At 49.4% G+C, this 19352-nt stretch overlaps 1 protein-coding gene and 1 non-coding gene across 4 annotated transcripts in view; both read right to left on the bottom strand.

Moving 5' to 3' along the window:
• Positions 1–6256: 6256 nt before the first annotated feature.
• ATG16L1 (autophagy related 16 like 1) overlaps positions 6257–19352 on the bottom strand; it is a 37801-nt gene continuing 24705 nt past the window's right edge. For all 3 annotated transcript variants that reach the window (XM_045794096.2, XM_045794097.2, XM_045794098.2), the window contains 8 exons: positions 17827–17897; positions 17060–17131; positions 11772–11892; positions 11403–11508; positions 9209–9358; positions 9015–9062; positions 8601–8702; positions 6257–7829 (listed from right to left, as the gene is read on the bottom strand). In XM_045794096.2, the coding sequence (XP_045650052.1) occupies positions 7736–7829; positions 8601–8702; positions 9015–9062; positions 9209–9358; positions 11403–11508; positions 11772–11892; positions 17060–17131; positions 17827–17897 (764 nt within the window). In that variant the 3' untranslated portion in view covers positions 6257–7735. The remainder of the gene's footprint in view (positions 7830–8600; positions 8703–9014; positions 9063–9208; positions 9359–11402; positions 11509–11771; positions 11893–17059; positions 17132–17826; positions 17898–19352) is intronic.
• Positions 12428–12652, bottom strand: LOC123790131 (small Cajal body-specific RNA 6). The gene has a single exon (XR_006779015.1).

Below are 19352 nucleotides of genomic sequence, written 5' to 3'. Positions count from 1 at the left end.
AAAAGAATATCTGATTTTCCCCTTAGAAACACGCCAACAAGAGGAAGACAAATGACCAGGGTGCGTCTTTTCATGTCCCCACCAGAGAGGCTGCAGCATCCGGGACCTGCTTGCAGCTCTGGCTGCTCTTGGGACACCCATTCTCACAGTTTTGTTACCACCAGGTCGCTGGGAGGGTGCAGACTGACGGATTTCAGTCATTGACCTGCCAATTCCTGGCAGGTGGGGAAAACTTGGGGGGTGGGTTGGGACCTCATGCCTTTTGGAAATGTAGTCTCTGGTAGTCATTCCCAGCCTCTGGTCTGTGCTGAATTTGTCTCTGCTTGACAGAAAAATGAGAAAAACAAAGGCACTGTTGTAAGCTTTGTCATGGAGCCAAATGTCTTCACTGTAAACGACTGTCCTCCTTTGTTCTAAGGTTATGAAGTCCTCCATTTTTGGATATTAAGATGTCCTTCTTCTTTCCTCCCTCTTTATTGAGGTATACTTTACATACAAGCAAATTTGCCCATTTTAAAGTGCAGTGTGATGAGTTTAACTACCACTATGGTTAAGACAGAACATTTCCATCCCCCCAAAAGTTCCCTGCCCCCCCAATTCAGTCAACTCTTCCACCAACCCTCCAATCTCTGGCAACCACTGATTTGCCTCCCGCCATGAGTTTTGCACTTTCTGAAATCTATTGTGAAGTTTAGAACATAGAGAAAAGTTGGAATAATACAATAAACACCCACAGAGTCCACTGTGAGATTTGACAATGAACACTTCAGTGCATGTGCTCACCTGTGTATTGCTTTTTCCTTTTGAACCGTTTGAAAGTAAATTGCAGACATCATGACACTCTACTCAAATATTTCAGAACGCAGCCGCTAAGCATAAGGACAAAATGTCCTTTCTTTTATAAAATGAAGATGAGAGTAGATGGTGGTTTAGGAAAAAAAAAAAAAATCCTTACTTGGCCAAAATAAAAAGATGTCGCCTTCCCCTACAGCTTTTTTGGAAATGGGCTGCTCTATGAATGCGAAGTCTGGGAGCCACTGGTGACGGCAAGCTTGCTTCTCTGGAGTTGGTGTCCAGTGAGAGGAAGCTCCAGGCCCTGAGCCTCACTTCAGATACCACACGCAGCACCAGCCAGCTCGCGGGGGTGGCAGGGTGGGGATGTTCAGCTTAAGAAGCTTATGGCTTCAGGGTTAGGTTATCGTCTTAGGGGTTTATTAGGGCACACGCATGAGGAAAACTGGTATACCCCACTAAACATCAACTACAAATGAAAATCTTGTGTCCTCACCACCTGGGTTTCCCTGAAGCAGAGAGCACCTGAAAAGACTGGGCAACTCTATTTACGAAGAGTGCCAGGGAATCAGGGCTTTTAAAAGCCACCTTCATTCCAACGTGAACCTCTTGGTCAACTGGCCTAAGGAACAGAGGGCTGTTACAGGTTGGGTTGGCTTATAGCATCTGAAATCATAACTGAAATCCTGTGGGTTCTCGAGTTGGGCAGACACTTTTAAAAAGAATGTCATCCAGGGGCGCCTGGGTGGCTTAGTTGGTTAAGCATCTGACTCTTGATCTCAGCTCAGGTCTCGATCTCAGGGTCATGAGTTCAAGCCCAGTGTGGAGCCTACTTCAAAAAAGAAAAAAAAAAAGTAAATAAAAAAAGAAAAAAGAATGTAGTTCACATTCCACCCCTTTTTTGGCTCTCCTCTCAACATCCATAATAAGCAGTCGTTGAACGCTTCCAGGGATGGGGAAATCATTACCACCTTTCTTTGAAACAGTGTGACACATGAGAAAATTCTTGTTAGGAAGGACTCAGCTTCCCTTCTACTTCCCTCCATTGCTGCGAGTTAATCTAATCTCTTCCAAAGGTGACTCACCCATGATTAGGACACAGGTGCTCATTCCTCATGGACATCACCACCCTCTCGCCACCCTGGGGTCCCACCCCTAGGCAGATTTGAATGTCCATCTTGAGGCGTGGTGCTGAGAATGGCACTCGGTGCTCCAGGCGTCCGTTTAAAGGGGGCATGCTGAACCAGCAGCCCCAGGCTGGAGTCCGAGGTTGTGCGGCCCACTGATGTGTCCCCTGCGACCTTGGGGAAGTCGCTGGGCCTCACTGCTATCCTCGTCACGCCACAGGGCTCCTAGCGCTAGAAGGGCTTCCGGGGGGTCGTGAAGCCACTTCGATACAAGATTGTGTGGCCAGGCACAAACCGAGCAGCTTCATCCTGAAGCTGTGCGCGCTTCGGGAGAGGCCTCTCGGAGGAACTGAGTGTCTGGGCACCCCCCTACCCCCCCTCCCTGCAAATCTACACGCCCGAAGCCCCCGGTGTGGTGGGGTGCTGGGAGGTGATCGGGGTTGTACGAGGTCACAGGGCGGGGCGTTGATCTGATAGGATTAGTGTCCTTGTAAGAGACACCCACTCTCCACCGGGCAAGTACACTCGGAAGTCAGGCATGCCGCCTCCTCTGTGGAGCGAAGGCCTGGGGAAGGAACCTACCTTGTTGGAGCCTTGACCTCAGACTTCCAGCCTCCAGAAGCAGGAGAAAGAAGCATCGGTCATCGGAGCCGCCCGGTGTGTGGTGTTCTGCGCTGGCAGCCCAAGCTCAGACAAGGGCCCGCGCTCTTCCTCGGGTGGGTCAGCTGCTTGCTGGAGATCAGAAGAGTGCGGGGAAAAATGGACACTGATCCAGTTTCAACAAGGTCCTTTTGTGTTGGACCTAGACAAGGGTGGTGGTTGAACACTGTGAATATACTTTAAAATGTTTTGTGTGAATTTCAATAACTTAAAATCAGTAAAAAAGAAGTAACACTTTTTACACTGTGACCCGAAACTGACACATACACATACAGACCAGTTCCTACACAACACTTCCGCTTCCTTTGTGGTTTATTCTTAGGTTTTTGACTACTCTCCCTCCCTCCTCCTCACTCGTCCCTTTGGCTGGTTATGACCCACCTTTTGGGGACTGTCTGGTTTGCTTTTTGCTGATTCAATCCTACTAAATAAAAACTTGACTGAGTGCGGAGGGTGCCGAGCACCACGGGGTGGGGGGTAGGGGGTCCTGAGACTTGATGTACAGGTTCTTAGAACCATCTGGGCGTGTACTCTCAGGAGCAGCAGCACTGAGGGCTTCCTGAAAAGAAACCAGACTGCGTGTGGCCTGCATGCTGCCCAGCCCGGCTCACAAGCATAACCGCCTACACTGTCTCTTAAGGCTGTTTCTCCAGGAAAATGCAGCCCAGAGCCTGATTCACCTGCTCTCCTCTCCACATCTAGGGTCAGGGCAGAGCCACAGAAGCCTGGCACACGGCCATGCGCAGGGCCACTGTTCCCACGTGGGACACACGTACTGCTTCTTTGGGGAAAGTGAACTGATCCAGTGTGGGGCAAAAAAAGAAGTCAGCAACAGAATAAAAAAGACCCGAGAGAACAGAATGGAGCCCTAACTGTGGACAATTGCCACAACAGCTCCAAGTGAGTCCTGTCCTGTCCCCATGCTGCCGGGTGGCATCCCACACTCAGGCAGGGCTGCTTGTGCTATCTGCTCTGGCCAATGGGATGTGATGAAGGCCACCCCGGCGGAGTGACAAGTGCTCACACATTGACGCGTGCATCCTTGCTGCGTCATTCTTGTTCTCCTAGCTGCCTGCCGGACGTGACTAGGGCCACCCTCTACCATTCATCCCCAACTAGGCCACCCCGGCCCACTCACAGGATCGGGAGAATCATGGTTATTTCAAGCCATTACATTTTTAAGGTAGTTCGTTACGCAGCAAAAGCTAACTGGATCCTGATCCAAATAAGCCCATCGAAGAAAATCCATTGTTGAAACAGTTGGGAACATTTGAATATGGACTGGATAGTTGATGACACGGAGTTCTTGTCAATTCTATGAGGCGGAATTATGGCACGGTGTCCTTGGTGTTTTGGCATGAGTGCTGATTTACGGGGGAAATGACATGCTTTAGGTTTGCTGTCAAGTACTCAAGAGCTGCTGAGTGGCGGGTAGCTGCCCCAGGGCTCCTTCCACACGAGGGTTTCCTCTCGGTTCTGGAGCCACCGGATGTGGGTGTGCTCACTGAGCCTGTCAGTCAGTCAGGGTTAGACAAGGGCTGTGGAGCCCCAGGGAAAACTCTCGAAGGAGAGTGTGAGTGTTTGAGGAGCACAGCATGGCTGGAGCACACAGAGGCTGGAAAAAGTATCTGGAATGAAGGCAGGGAAGGGTGAGGAGGCAGAGATGGAAACCAGCAGGGCTGTGCTATGAAAGCCAGAGAGCTCCCTGAGGTACAAATATCAAACTTTGTGGAGGTGAAACAGGTTAAAAATAATTTTCTTGACCGATCTTACTAGATTGTACTTTTCTTACAGAATCTATACAAATGGGTATATTTCACTTTATTCAAGATTTCCGAAGTTTATTATTGGCTTGAAAACTTGGGATTTCTAGCGAGTGGGCATTATTGTAGGGCACAAGAAAAAAAACATCGTGGAGTAAAGCATCCCCGTGGCCAGCCCGAGGCCATCTGGTGGCAGCCTGTGGGCCTGGAGAGGAAGACCGACTGGAGGCAGTGGCGCCCACTAGGGGTCGGGACACTAGAACAGCTTCTCATTAGGCTTCGAGACGACACCCCTCCCCCCCCCGCCTTACAACATGGGATACATTTCTCAGACCACAGAATCTGAGAGCCACAGGCTCCTGATTACAACGCAAGGGCTCGCAGGAACCCAGAAACGTTGTGGTTTCCGCAGTCCGGCAGTCTGGTGAGGGGAATTTCATCACGGCTGCTTTTTCCCAGTGCCCACACGGGTGAGGAGTTTCAAGTGCACATTTCAAAACGTCCAGTTCTCGAAGAGCTGGGTTGTGCTGTGCCCTGCGAAGACGCAGGTAGCTCTGCACACCTTGGTCCACTCAAGAGATCTGGAACTTGCCAACCAAGCCACCTTGAGCCCAGGCTGGCCCCTCCTGGCTGAGAGCAGCTTCCTCCACTAACCCGTGTCCATACAAAATCTCCCGCGTGCCACACGTGAAAGACGCAGAGGGGCTTTGCAGCATTTATAGGACAAAGGCTGTGTACGCAGTATGTGCTTTAAGAATAAGGCACTGAGCTTCATTTATCACACTATTTTGGGAAATGACCTAGAGAATATAAGTTCATTTAAAAAACATTTAAAAATTCTCAACTTCTGAGATATGTGAATGTCTGGGTCAAAGCCGACACCACTGACGAGGTAGCATACCAGCTCCCAGTGCCCAGGGTTCATCTGGGAAATGGAGAAACTCCTATGCCCACCTCCCACCCCCACCAGCAGAACCCGCAGCAGTGGGGAGGGTCCCAGATGATCTGACAGACATGGTGCGTCAGGACCATCAGTCAAATGAAGTCCTACTCCACTGCTGTGTGAGTCCACACGCTCAACAGCTCGGCCCTGGCAGGTGACCTGAAGAGAGCTTCACCGTGCGGATGATCTCAAACTGAAACCTTTCTTTGTTCAAAGTAGAGAGTAGCCAAGCTTCCCTCCAAGTTCAAAGAAAACAGGATAATTGGAGGTTACTGCAATGCTTACTTTACACCTCTTTTAAGAATGACTTACCTTCTTGAAAGTGATTGCAAAGGACTCCTTCGGCCTTCTGGAGACTTCTGGGTGCCTCAAGACTTCAGTACACAACAGAATCCTGCCCCCAGGTTCTGGGCTAAGCAGATGTTTGGCTGGACCCTTGGTAAAACAGTCATAAGGGAACGGGACAGAGGTCGGAGGGGAGGGGGGACTCCGGGAGATCAGGATTTGTCATAGCACAAGGCTGCTTGCTAGAGACAGGGTCTCCGTGAACGAATCACTCCCCTGTGAGGTAATTCATACCCCTTCAGCAGAGAGACCGGAGACCAGCAGGAGACAGGTATGGCTCCTCATCAATCCTACGGACAAAGGCTCCAGTGGGGAACCAGGCACTTGCACCGCCTGCAGTGTGGAGCCGAGGGTAGGAGTCTGGTTGAGTGCGCTGGGTGCTCAGCAGGACAGACGCAGAGATTCACGAGACCCTTTGCTGAGTTAAGACTTACATGTGGCGTGAAAATAGAATGCTGGTTTACAGGCAGTGGTAGTGGAGGCTTAAATGATGAACAACGAGGAGAGACTCCAGGAAAATAGTAGCTGTTATTTACCAATGAACGAATACCATGAAAACAGATGAAAGAAACAGCTTTTTTGCCGAAGGACAGAGGAGCATAAAAAATAACCACCAAGAGACAGAGTTTGAAAAGTATATAACAGATTTCTTTTTTATTTACAATCAAGTTCTGTTGGGCAACATAATTAAATAAATAAAAGATGCGCCCTGGCCTGTGAATTCCACCTCCCCTCGAGCTCTTGGAGCAGCAAGCTGGAAAGGGGGGCAGGAGGGCTGGGGAGAGAGGGAGGACGGACACAGCGGCCCTCCTCACCCAGCTCCAGCACTCATACCCACAGCTGTCCAGAGCACAAGTGTGGAAGGAAAAAAATAAAGTGCAAATTAAAAAGTGATGAAAGTATTGGTGTTTCAGTCACTCAGGAACTAAAATGATATACACAGGTAAAATGGTAAAGATAAATGTTTAAAAAAAAAAAAAAAAAAGCCATAGGCCAGTTTTTCCCTGGCCCCGACCAGAACTCCTGGAACCTCAAGATGACCTTGCCATGCTTCTTGGAATGGGCTCCTGGCACTAAAGCACCGAGGGGGTATTGCACAGAGGCTTGGCGAAGGGGCAGTGACCCAGAACTGCTGGCTGCAGGCTAATACATTCGAGGCCTCCAATCCCTTGTCACCAGCAACTGTAACCATGGCACACCTGGAAAGAAGGTGGTGTGTGCCCCACCCACTTTCTGGGAGTCTGCAGGTGGCCGGAGGAAGCCACTCTACTCCTGCAGCTCGCCCACTTCCTTGGAAGAAGGTTACTGCACTTCCTCTCCTACCTCCAAAAAGTGTTTGGTAACCAAACTGAGATCTATTCCTTGATCAAGAACCAGGTGTGTAGCATCGTTAGGGAGAAAGGAAGCCTGAAGCTTTGAAGAACAGCTGCTTTCTAAGAACGGTTTAGGAGATCTAAGGAAATTCCAACAGTAATCAGATGAGATCAGAGTAAGAGCCTCATAATAAGGACAGAGACCAGCAGGGAGGACCACAGTCCCGTCGTCTCCTCAGAAATCAGGGCAGTCCCTGTGGGCTGAGGGCAGGGATAATCCTGTTTGGGTTTCTGTTAATCCAACGATTCAAGCGAGTTCACCGGGAAAACCATCCCAAGGTGACAGGACGTGCATTGGGCCAGAACCGACTCTGGAAGGATGGGAGAAAGCACGGAGGGAGAACCAACTCCCACGCGTGTGTGGGGTGTTCTTGGCCCTGCCGGCCAGTGAGGAAGCTGGCAGGTGCCCGTGCTCTCCCCGCTGAGGTATGGAAGATCAGAGCCAGTAGTGTTTCCCACCCAAATCAAGGCAAGAACCTGAACCCCTGCTAAGTGACTGCAGGGACAGATTTTTTCAGTGTTACTCTTTCAGGCCATTAGAGACCTCAGCTAAAATCCTCAGAAATCCCGTTCAAAGGCAGGCCATGACACCACGCGGCCCCAGCTCGTCTCTGGAGGTCAAAGCTACACCCCACACACCACCTGCCAGGACAGAGCCACGGGAGCTTGTGCGCTTCTCTGGCTTCGGCTCCTCTCTCTCTCTCTCTCTCTCTCGCTCTCTCGGAGGTGCCATCAATACTCTGACCACAGCACAGCTTTGCTTCCTTTGTCCACACTGACGACGTGGGAGCCGGAGGGGGACCACGCCACCGCATTGATGGACGAGCTTCAAAGGGAGAGGTCGAAACATCTGTGAGATCTTAATGAACTGAACGCCAGGCTCCCTCACATTCTGGGAGCAAGGCTTGCTCCAAAGCCTGGCTTGCTCACCAGGACTGCTGCCCCCAACAGGCAGGCCCCTGTGAATGAGCACGAGAACTCAAAGGAACACTGTACTTTAGGAAGCAGTTTAGGAATGAAAGGAGTCAGGTTGTACCAAGTCTACCCTAAGGCCATAGCTCGCACCCTCCAACTAGAGCCTCAGGGGACCGACTGAGGAGTGGACAATGGCCACTGCCCCTGGGAGCAGGGAGAGGTGGTTCTGGAGGAAAGCCCCATCTTTATTCCAACTAGCAGTTGAGCTTGGGTGGAGAGAACAAAGCTAAGAAAAAAAGGAGCTTGGGGAAGGACTGAAAAAGAGTCTGAAAATCTGTGTTTACAACCAGTCTTTCCGAAGGGAGAAGAAGCGGAGAAGAAAGAGGGAGAAGCGGTGCTAGATGATCAGAGAGACAGGATGCTTCCCAAACCTTTTTCCAGCAGCCACTGCTCGAAGGGCTCTAACTGGGATAGCCTGTCATATCGTTAAGCAGAACACTGCAGCTCGCTCTACTGCACAAACGGCCCCAGCCCTCCCCACTGACCTCGCTCACAGCAGAGCCAGCGAGCACACACCGCCCACCCGGGGTGGACTCAGTCCATGCCCAAAGGGGCAGGACCCCCGGGATAAAGTCACAGCACCTGCACACAACCTCAGGGGGGCTAACAGGGTTCCCCTTACCCATGCTGCTTGGAAAGGACCTTCTCCACTTTCCCCGAGAGCACGCTCCAGATGTAGAGAGAGCCCTCAGCGGAGCCCGCTGCCACATAACCACCATCAGGGCTGCAGAACACAGTAAGACCAGAAAAGTGTCAGCCACCCACCCCTAATTCAGCATCCCATGGGAGAAGTGCTGTGCAGGCAGAGCGAGAACTAGGAAAGGGGGCTGCCCTTCTCCAGAGAGCCCACCTTCCCTAGAAGCTCTCCAACAGCTCTTAGGAACACCAGAAAGGAAGGAGACAGTGACAGTGACCCCTAGTGCTGAGCTTCCAGGTCACTCCTGGACACTCCCTCAGGGTGAGAGTGTACAGATGCCCCGCTGGGATGTACCAGGTCGGGGGGGTGGGGCAGGGCAGGAGGAGCACTGCTACTCACCTGAACACAACTCTGGTCCAATCAGAGCCGCACTTGAACCCAGGCGCGCTGAAACCAACAAGAGCATCGTTACCCCGAGAGCTCACACCACTCAGGATTTGAGAGAGCAGGGTCAGGCCCTCTGGTGTTCATGCGACCCCCAGAAAAAACAGCAAGATTCAAGTAAAACCCAAACCAGCATTGCCTGCAGTTACCTAAATGTCTGTCTGACGGCATTGATTCGCAGGTCGATGATCTTTAGCAGGTCATCACGAGAGCAGCTGAGGAGTTCCGTTCTCTCCGGGTTTAAGTCCAGGGCAGTAATCTTCCCCAGCAGCTCCATCTCCCGGACAGTGCTCTCCGATCTACGAAAGTGATGGGAAGTCTGAGAAGACGTCAACACAGAAGCATGAGAACTTCCCCATTTTGACCAGGATGCCAGGGTCCGTGGAGAAGAGGGGGAAATGATGCCGTACTCTTGAAGGACAGTGAATGTGTCCCAACCTTAGAGAAATCACTTCAGGGACTGCTTTTATTATTTTTCTATCAATATATTCTATAGTAATAGTTTAAGTACCAGAACTCTGAATTTGGGAAGAACTAACTTCCTCGCCCGTCTGGGGAATGCTACCATAACTGCCATCAGAGCTTCGGCTCAGCACGAGCTAAGCAGGGCTACTACCCATCCAGTACTCTTCTTCTTCTGATATGTCGACGTGGCCAAGGCCTCATAAACCTGCTCCGGTGGGTCTGGGATGCTGCACTGTACGCGGACAAATGTGCGGCCTCTCACAGGCTCCCTGCCTTACGAAGTTCAGCTCCAGGAGCCCCAAGTCCAGCTGGGTGATTCCAGGTGTGGAGCTGGACTCCAGGGCAGAGTCCCCGCCCTAGCCAAGTCCCTCCTCTTCATTTGTCCGACTGCCCTCCAGGCTCCAGTCCCCACCCAGGCCCGTGAACAGCAATTCTGCAGGGCCCTATTGGTGATACGGCCAAAGGAGGTGTGGACCCTTCTGTAGTCATTTTGTTGTAAGCTTTCAATGAAATGATTTCCTACTTCCAGCAAACACTAAGTAAGAGTGTTTATCTTATTGTTGCTAAATGTGTGGCTGGAGGCAAGTCAATGCACTTCCCTGGGACTCAGGGTCTCCATCTGGCCAATTAGGGGGTGCACCGGAAGACTTCCAATATCGAGTTTAACACTAAAATGTTTCAGGGTCAAAAGGCTAACAAAAGGGTGTGAATCAAATTTGGAAGTGCTGTCCAGAAGCCACCAACTTCCCACCTGGCCTTTCCAAGCATCATCTATGAGCACAGGCTCCCTGTCCCCACATCTCCACAACCACCCTGCATCCACCGTGACCAGCAGCGACCTCCCTAACCCACCGGCCTTGCCCCTCGGCCTATTCCCTCAGACTCCTCCCACCATCCGACCCCTCTGCTCCCCCAGCCGTGGCCTCCAACAGGACTCTACAGCCTCCTCCCTATCTGTGGCCTCCCCTCCTCGGTGGCTTCCTAAAATGCTGTCTCCTGTTCCGAGGGCTATCTCTGAGCCACTCCTTCTTCATGTTTTCTGAGTCTTCCTGTGAGGACTTCTGTTTTTTTCCCCATTCAACCTCTCTCAAAGACTCTGCTCCTGTTTATCCAAGTGTCTCTTAGAAACCACAAATGTGCATTCTTATCGTAACACGGTATCTGTCGCTTATTCCTGCTCTGGCTTCGGTTCTCCCCTTCCTCACCCCCGTGTGCAAATGCTCCCTCAAGTCTGTTCCCCTCCACGTCTCCTTTACTGCTGGATGAGGTCCCCGCTCCCAGGACACCATCTTAACACCACCAGCACCATCTACGCACTCGTGTGGAGTGGTCCTGTGATCAACACCCAACGGCTTACAGGAGCAAATCACTTACAAACAGCCATCTGATCCCAACCCACCACCGGCTAGTCCTGTGTGCCCACAGCCTGACCTACCAGGCTGTCCTGCTGTCCCGTCTGGAAAGTCTGTCTGTCAGGGGCTTTTCTGCCATGTGACGCCCACTCACTTCTTAAGACTCATCCTGACAGCCGTTCCCTCATGTCCTTGGACCAAGGTGCCTGGCGCTACTTCAGAACACTGTGCAGGCCTGTGTGTGGGTCTTCCCTGTGACATTTCAAACTACCTAGCTGTCTTTGTTTACCTAGCAGCTGGCAAAGTGCCTCGTAAGTGCACAGAGCATGCTCATAAGTATCGCTGAGCGCGACAGTCTGCTTCATGGTAAAGAATATCGAACTACAGAGATAGATGCGGACTGGAGCTCGTTTCTGGCACTTTCAGGAATTTTAAAAAACACACCCTATATATAAAACCTCATCAGAGCTCTACCACAGGAAGACCCCCTGATCTGCCTCCCCCACTGAGCTCCAGGATATTATACCGGATGTCCCAGAAACGAATTTTCTTGTCAAAATGTCCACTCATGACACACTGCTCCGTGCAAACGATATCATTACAGCTGGATCCTGCAAACACCGTCTTTATGCCTGAAAGAAGAATGAACATCAGTAATCAGGCAGAAGCCCCTCCGTGGCTGTGCAGGCATCGCTTCCCTCTCGCCCCGAGGAACCAGAGCCTTATTTAAACACAACCTCAAACACGAAAAGCTGTCACCACCTCAGTGCCACTCTGAACAAGAAACCGGACTTGTAATTCAAATTTTATCATATTAAACATAGGCTTTCGTGTGGCAACAAACCCCTCGCGGTTAACGTCTTATTATACATATAGACAGACTGAATTTCCTCACAGACTTTGCTGCGTAGATCCCAGAGCTTGAGGGTCCGGTCATGACTTCCGGAAACAATACGCGCATTGTCCAGCAGGAACTTGGCAGACAGCACTTTGCCACTGTGTCCTGTGAGTGTGTGCTAGGAGAGAGAACACAGCCGGCGTAAGCCGCGGGGGCACACCATGCTGGAAGAGCTAGCTTCTCCAAACACCCAGGGATCTGGTCAGGAATATTGAGACAAAAGGCTATGTGGCTAGGCAAAATGTCCAGAAAGCCCATCTTTCAGTGTGGCCCAGAGGTGAGGTATCAAGAGGAAGAGCATAAATCTCCCAGCACAAATAACATTAAAAAAAAAAAAAAAATCCAGCACCACTAGTGCCAACTTCAAGTGCCTCTATCCTCAAAAAAGGGGACGGGCTGTTGGAGGACCTTTCTGAAATAAGTTCTGTTACACATACCACCAGTCTATAGTGTTCTTGCAACCTTCTTTGTAAATCTGGATTGTATCAAATCACAGAATTTTTAAAAAGCCTGGATTTTACCCAGTGCCTCTCCAAGTCCAGACCCTATTTAAAGTCAGAACAGACAGGTTCCCTGCAGGCATAATTTACAAAAGGAAACAACAGGACTCTTTAAATAAACAATTAAAACCCCTGGGGGTTTTTTCAATCAGAGGTCTCAGCTTGAAATGTCAGACCATAACCACAGATACCAGCACTCCCAACAATCAAACCGCTCTGTGGCTAGCTGTGGGGTGCTGGCCAAGGAGCACAGCACTGGGGCCTCGCCCAGCACCAGCTGCCGTTCTGCCCATCACGGCACTCCTGGAGCCCAGTGGGATGCAAAGGGTACGGGGAGGGGACCCTGGGAGTCAGACCTTTCACTACTCACCATGGACTTCTTTTCCGTGTGGGTCAACATGCTCCTATGTACAAAATCTCAAAGGCTTAGAAGGTATTCATTGAGGTTTTCTTTTTAACAAGCCAACCAATAAATAAATAAATAAGCCTTTAAAAACTTTAATATACTTACTACAACTGCTAAGTTACTTATAGGGTTTCCACACTGACTCCCAAAGACGCGATCTCACAGTTTTGTGTGAAATGTTTAGTGTGAGAATTTTTGAAACCAATCTTCCCTCCCTGCTCAGTGGAGCAACACCATTTCAGCACAGAACAGAAAACTCAGGCCCACACGTACTTCTCCCTTTCGAAGGGAGAAGCTGGCACAGATTCGAAGACTCATTTCTCCCACATTTAAACCATACTGAAACTGGAACAGCATCATACAATTGCTGCCAGCCAGGGGGCAGCTGTGCTGTGGCTGTGTAAAAACCTCCCACGGATCCTTGTCGTAAGATCCAGAAAACTCCAGCAATAAGGCTCACATTCAATACAGCACGGGAGTAAGGATTCCACTCAGTACAGATCATCCAAACTAAGGATCATGGGGAGACATTCAACTTGGCAAGGGTATGCCTCATGCCACGTAAATTAAGTTCGGAGAAAAGAACTACTTCTTCAGAGAAATTGAAGTCTTGGGTACATTCACTGTTTTCTTTCTTTCTACAGAAGTAAAATCCCAGTTGGCAAATACCGGAGGGAGAGCCACGGCTCAGCAACAGGCTTGTGAGCGCACTCGTTTTTGTGAACTCTACTATATGCACGCTAATACTTTCATCGCTCTCATGTGAAAATTCTCCTAAAAATGTATCCACTGCTCTTTTAACATTACAGTAGAAGTAGTTTTCACATGACAGCTGAAGATGCTCTGGCTTTGAACAGCCGGGGCTTGAACATCTGTGAAAGACGAACCTCTTCCTCCTGCTGTTTCAGTAAAAGGACCAAACGAGGTGACCCGTGCACAAGGCCCACTGCTGGGAGCATTAATGCGCTTCCTTCCTGCACCCGCTAAGAGCCTGCAGGGTTACTCTGACAGTTAAATAATCTTCAAGTGGCGATTATAATTTAACGGAAATTTCTGTGCCCAGCGGACACCTAGGTCACTCTACATCTCATGAGCACAAATGGCGCTACAGTGAACAGCTATGGGCACACAGCCTTCTCCAGGCTTATTTCCCAGAGTAAAATTGTTGGAATGATAAAAGAAAGAAAAGGGGTGCAGTTATTTCCTGGCTCTTCATATTGTGTTAGCTTGCTTTTTAAAAAAGTCTGGCCTTCCGCAAATCTCGTCCTTGGAGGAAATCCAGCTGATGCGCTCCAGCTCCGTGCCCTCAAAGGTATGGAACACAGCCTCCTCCAGGCTTCTTTCCTTAATTTACAAAGTCCTTATCCTAAGTGCATCAGACTTATGTAAAATTTTTAAACACTCAGTGTTCTTGGTATTTCTTTTCACTATTTAATTCAATGCAATTTATTTAACTTTCAGGTTTTAGCTTCCTTTTTCAAACAGCGGCTCCTAAGAGACGGGGCAGTGGGTTCAGATGTCAGAGCAGCTTGAACCTCTCTTCTCCTGCGCCCTGCCAGGGCCCCCCCTCCCCGGTACCTCAGGGCAGATCCGAGGGCTACCCACCATGCAGGCAACCACCATCAGCACCAACCAATCGACTGACCTCAGAAAAATGCAAAACTCGATGAGGACGTTTCTGAAGCAAAAACCACCACCTGAAAGCCAGTCACGTCATTGTGGTTACTTTCCCATGTCAACATTAGAGAAGTGAACAAGGTGGACTGTTCAACCCCGTTCCTCAAGTCACATTTTAGAGAGCAGCTGGGCAGTTTTGCAAGGACCCTGGGAGTCTAAAACACCTGCTATTCAAAGGAGTCCTCTGTAAATACCAGGCTGTTTCTAGGACACCTCCACTACAAGCATTTGAAAGCAAGCACTCAGCCAGCTGCTCCTTGCATTCTGGTCTCTCCCAACACCATTCCCTTATCATAAAAACTAAGGGCCTGGATCCTGAATTTCAGAACATCAACTTCGGTGTCTTCCAACATCCTCTGTTAACTAGGGTCTAAGTAGAAGCCAGAGCCTCCTACAACAGGGAGCCTCTTTACTTCCCGGACCCCATAAGAGTTTCACGTCTGTCTCTGGGCAGAGATGTTCAAAAAGGCCTCCTGATCTTCATCACACATACACGGAGAGCAGGCCAGACGCCCTCAAAGCTGGCTAGCCCAGCTAAGGAGGCTGCCATCCTGCCACCAGCCCCCAAGCCGTCAGCAACCCCAGCTGAAGCTCGGTGCTCCCACAGCCTGAGCACCCTCTCCAGTGAAACACGGCCCAACTCTGCAAACTAGCTCACTTGGAAACAGTTTTCGAACATTATGATCTCTGTCTTCCAGGTCCGGCTCCCACCACCACCACTACCTTCTTATTTCTAACCCAGGGGCTGATGCCCACCTGAATAGAACTCTTTTACCAGTGAAAAATACCATCCTGTACAACTGGTTGACCTCTCAACTGCTTGCTTTTCTCTTCCGAGGGCCTACGATGTAAGGAAGACTGTATGTCCCTCTTCACGGTGAGACAGTTCTGCTGTACCTCAGTCTCTAGCGGCACCAGAATAATCCAGGTCAAACAGAGAAGAGCATGGGGCCCAGTTACCATTCTCATCTGGTAGCTGTGGGACCTTAGGCAATTTTGTGGGCTTATCTGAGCCTTGGTTTCCCCATAACCTACTTCACTTTGTTCCCCTGGGAGTGAAAAAGCAGTAGGGTACATACAGTACCTCAGTACTGGGTCTGACACATAGAAGCCACTCAAGAAAAGTCCCTTTTCCTTTAGGCAAACTAACGACTACAGACATATTCAACCCTGTCGCAGGTGTCCAGTAAGCGATCGACGGTTAATAGAGAACAGCACAGCCCACGGCAGATTATAATGTTGCCATGAGAACGGGCTAGGCCACGTTGAAGGTGAAGTAGAGGGCTGCAACTGAGAACTTGTTCAGCCTTGGAACGGAAGTGACTACTGCTTCAGCAGAGGGTCCAGCCCTGCCCACGGGGGCCCGTGGTCCACCTCCCTGTTCCTCTATTCAGACAAGAACACAAAGTGGGCTCTTCCACATTCACAAGGGAACGCTACCTTTGTCAGCTTCACGCCCCATACTTTGTGCACGGGTAGCTCTGGGTCTTCTTCCAACTTAGAACAAAGGATCACCACCACCACCTGTGAGGTAGTGACTAGCATCTAATACTGGTGATTTTTCCTAGAGTTCCTTCAATTAAATGGAGAGCCTATGCGATAGGTTAACTGTGCATTTCTAAAGATTCTTCTAGCCACATCCTGGCATCATCAGATCAGACCCCTGGCAAAAGACCATTCTGCTGCAGCTCCCCGCCTCTCTGCAGATGTACCCTGAAGAGCCTCTCAACACCATACCTCGTGCGGGCTAATGGACAAAAGCTTGTGTCAAATTTTTTTTCTTCATAAAAACCTCAGCTTCCCTCTTATCTTTCAACAGCCTTTTCTTAATGAGCTCATGTGAAAACTGCTTCGGGCTTAAAGAGAAAAACAATGTGTCTCCAAATTAAGCTATTTGTTTTTCATTAGAACAAAAGTGCTATAACCATCAAGTTTTGGTCTTTGTTGTGGAGGCCAAGCGACTTAACAACTTTGGGTTCACATGCGAATTCCTTCACGTGACCCCCACCCTCCCCTTTTCCCTGCCACCTGCTCCCACCTTGTGTTAGTTGTGGTTCTCACTATCCAAAGTGCACCCACATGCACTCCTATGTCCTACTTTCAGCTCTACTCTGTGAGCTCATTATTACTCTTGGAGACATAACAAACACAATTTCTACAACAATGCTGGGATCCCTGAAGTTCCGCTAAAATGGACACCTGCCCCAAGTATCTAGTTCTTAGGAATAGGAACACCCCAAGTCTTTCATGTGAAATGTGATGGCTTCTTTTTTTTTTTTTTTTTTTTTAAGATTTTATTTATTTATTTGACAGAGATAGAGACAGCCAGCGAGAGAGGGAACACAAGCAGGGGGAGTGGGAGAGGAAGAAGCAGGCTCATAGCAGAGGAGCCTGATGTGGGGCTCGATCCCATAATGCCAGGATCACGCCCTGAGCCGAAGGCAGATGCTTAACCGCTGTGCCACCCAGGCGCCCCAAATGTGATGGCTTCTTAGTGCAAGTATTTTGAAACTGAATCTTGGACAAAGGAAGAATGTAACATGGAAACACAAATTTTCCCAAGGGGGAAAGAGAAGGGCAGAGGGAATAAAGTATGATTTTCACAAAAACACGATTCTAATTAATCAACCTGCCATCTCCTACATTTTGTGCTTGAGAAGCTCATAAGTTTGGAGATTATACTAACTTTAACTGGATCTTACCCGTAACCGATAATCATCCACAGTCCAGATTCGACTTGCAAAATCATTCGAAGCTGCTAAGAGGTAAGATCCCTATGGAAATAGGAGGGGTGGGGGAGAGACAAATTTTAGACAAAATAGAGGATTTCGCCCACACAATACAAATTCCCCAAGAATTAAGTCCAGAAAAGGTTTACCAGATGCTCAAAAGTTGCACGCCTGATGTGGATACCAACCATTACTTACCCCCGGTATTCTGTCCACCCACCAACCCGGTAAATCCACACTTTGCTCCTGAAGTTGCTAAATCCCGCTGTCCCGCTGGAATGCTGCAGACTCTCCAGCTCAAACTGGAACTTGCCCTAGAGTTCATTAGCCAACCCCTCTGCCCCCTTCGGTAACGGCAAATACCAATTCTCTACACACTGTCCAAGCTGCAGAGCCGAGGCACCGGCTCTCCCCTGCCGCACCCTGCCAATACTACTCTCCCCGAGACCTGCCCGTCTCTCATGCACCTAGCTAGAGCCCCTCCCCTGCCCCTGCGCCGCCCGAGCTTCAGGAGCTTCAGCCGGGGCACCACAGACCTGCCTCCCTCACCCAGACTTCAACACGGTCACACCCAGCACAGAATTTATAATCCACCTGCATCCTGATCCAACACTGGTTGGACTTAAAGATAAGAGAACAGCAGGGAAATTGAGCGATTTTTAAATTTCAAGAACCGGATGTCTTAAATGGTTTCTCAGCACCTCTAAGTGCACTCATTTCCACAGACACGGTATACTCACAGCGCTGTCAAATTCGATGCTCGTAATCCCTGCATTACTGCCGGACAGAGAGCCCTTGAGCTCACATTTATCTGGATAAAAAGGAAGACAGAGGAGAGGAAGGAAAGTAAGGCTAACACCTATGTTACAACGGGGCACCTGAAACACAGCAGAAGCCAACTAAAGGCTGCAAAGAGCGGCTGTCCTGCACCGAGCCAGCACTTAAGAGCAGCGGGACAAACATGGCAGTGAGACAAGCGGAGGGCTGGTCCCCTGGAGGAGCCGCGAGCGTGTAAGCCAACGCAGGGCCAGCTCTTAGCAGGCACTACGCTGTTCTTTTCAAGAAAGTTAGAGTCATCAATTCCCTTTACAAAGAAATAAATACAGGAATTTTAAAGACATGTCAATTCGTCTAGAGACTGAGTTTTAGTTCTGCTATTTCTCAGTAAAAATTTCTAATTCAGATAAATATACCTTTGGGTTTGACCAATATTTGTATCGATTTAACGATCACTTCTGTAGAACCTGACCACTAAATTTTTTAGAATCTATGTGTTAATTCTCCTTAGGGTCTGAAATTTTTTTTTAGTTATGTGTAACTGGCTAAGTCCTTAGAATGCCAGTAAAACTAGTCTGGAGTTTCTGGAATTTGTCCGTACACCTCCTCTGTCTCCGGGAACCAGAGATTCTGGCAATCCAACTGGCTGCCGGCACTCCCCTAGCCCCAGCCTCCCTCACCAACAGACCCAGCCACAGGCTCCTGGGTCCTGCTCTCAGACAACTCTGGCCACCCACGCGGGAACTTTAATGATGTAGGCACAAACTGACAAGAGTCCAAGTCTCAAAATGATGTGATTAAGCCCCTTTTTAAAGGGTAGCTTAAGGATGACAAGCTCAGAAAACAATTAAGGAACCATTCAAATCAAATTCATAAAAGGGGGTGGGGCGCCTGAGAGTCTGCTGACTGAGCATCCGACTCCTGATTTCGCTCAGGTCATGATCTCAGGGTCTTGAGACCAAGCCCCGCGTCAGGAACCCGCACTCAGAGCGGAGTCTGCTGGGGTTCTCTCTCTCCCTCTCTAAATAATTTTTTTTTTTTTTAAAGATTTTATTTATTTGACAGAGAGAGAAAGCAAAAGTAGGGGGAGCAGCAGGCAGAGGGAGGAGAGGCAGGCTTCCCGCTGAGCAGGGAGCCTGATGCACTGGGGCTCCATCCCAGGACCCCGGGATCATGACCTGAGCTGAAGGCAGACGCTTAACCGACTGAGCCACCCAGACGCCCCCTCCCCCTTTAAAATAAATAATCTTAAAAAAGAAGTTCACAAAAGGGGGAGCACAAAATAGGAAACATTTCAAAGAACAGCCTTTTCTCTTAGTACTTCTAACTGGTAATAATTATGATATGAATAGTGGTTTGGAGATATCAAATACATTTAGGGTCAGGATTATTAAACTGGTTGATGAGGCCCACCCTCTGAATTTATTTGCAAAATACCTGTACAGCACATTTAATGCCTTTTCTTGGATCCTAGCTTTCATTAGATTTT

The sequence above is a fragment of the Ursus americanus genome, chromosome 1 (genome assembly GCF_024610735.1).
Source record: "Ursus americanus isolate L20-20 chromosome 1, mUrsAme1.1.p, whole genome shotgun sequence".
NCBI classification, from domain to species: Eukaryota; Metazoa; Chordata; class Mammalia; order Carnivora; family Ursidae; genus Ursus; species Ursus americanus.
The sequence above is the reverse complement of the archived record's forward strand: the minus strand, read 5'-3'. Positions and strand labels throughout refer to the sequence as shown.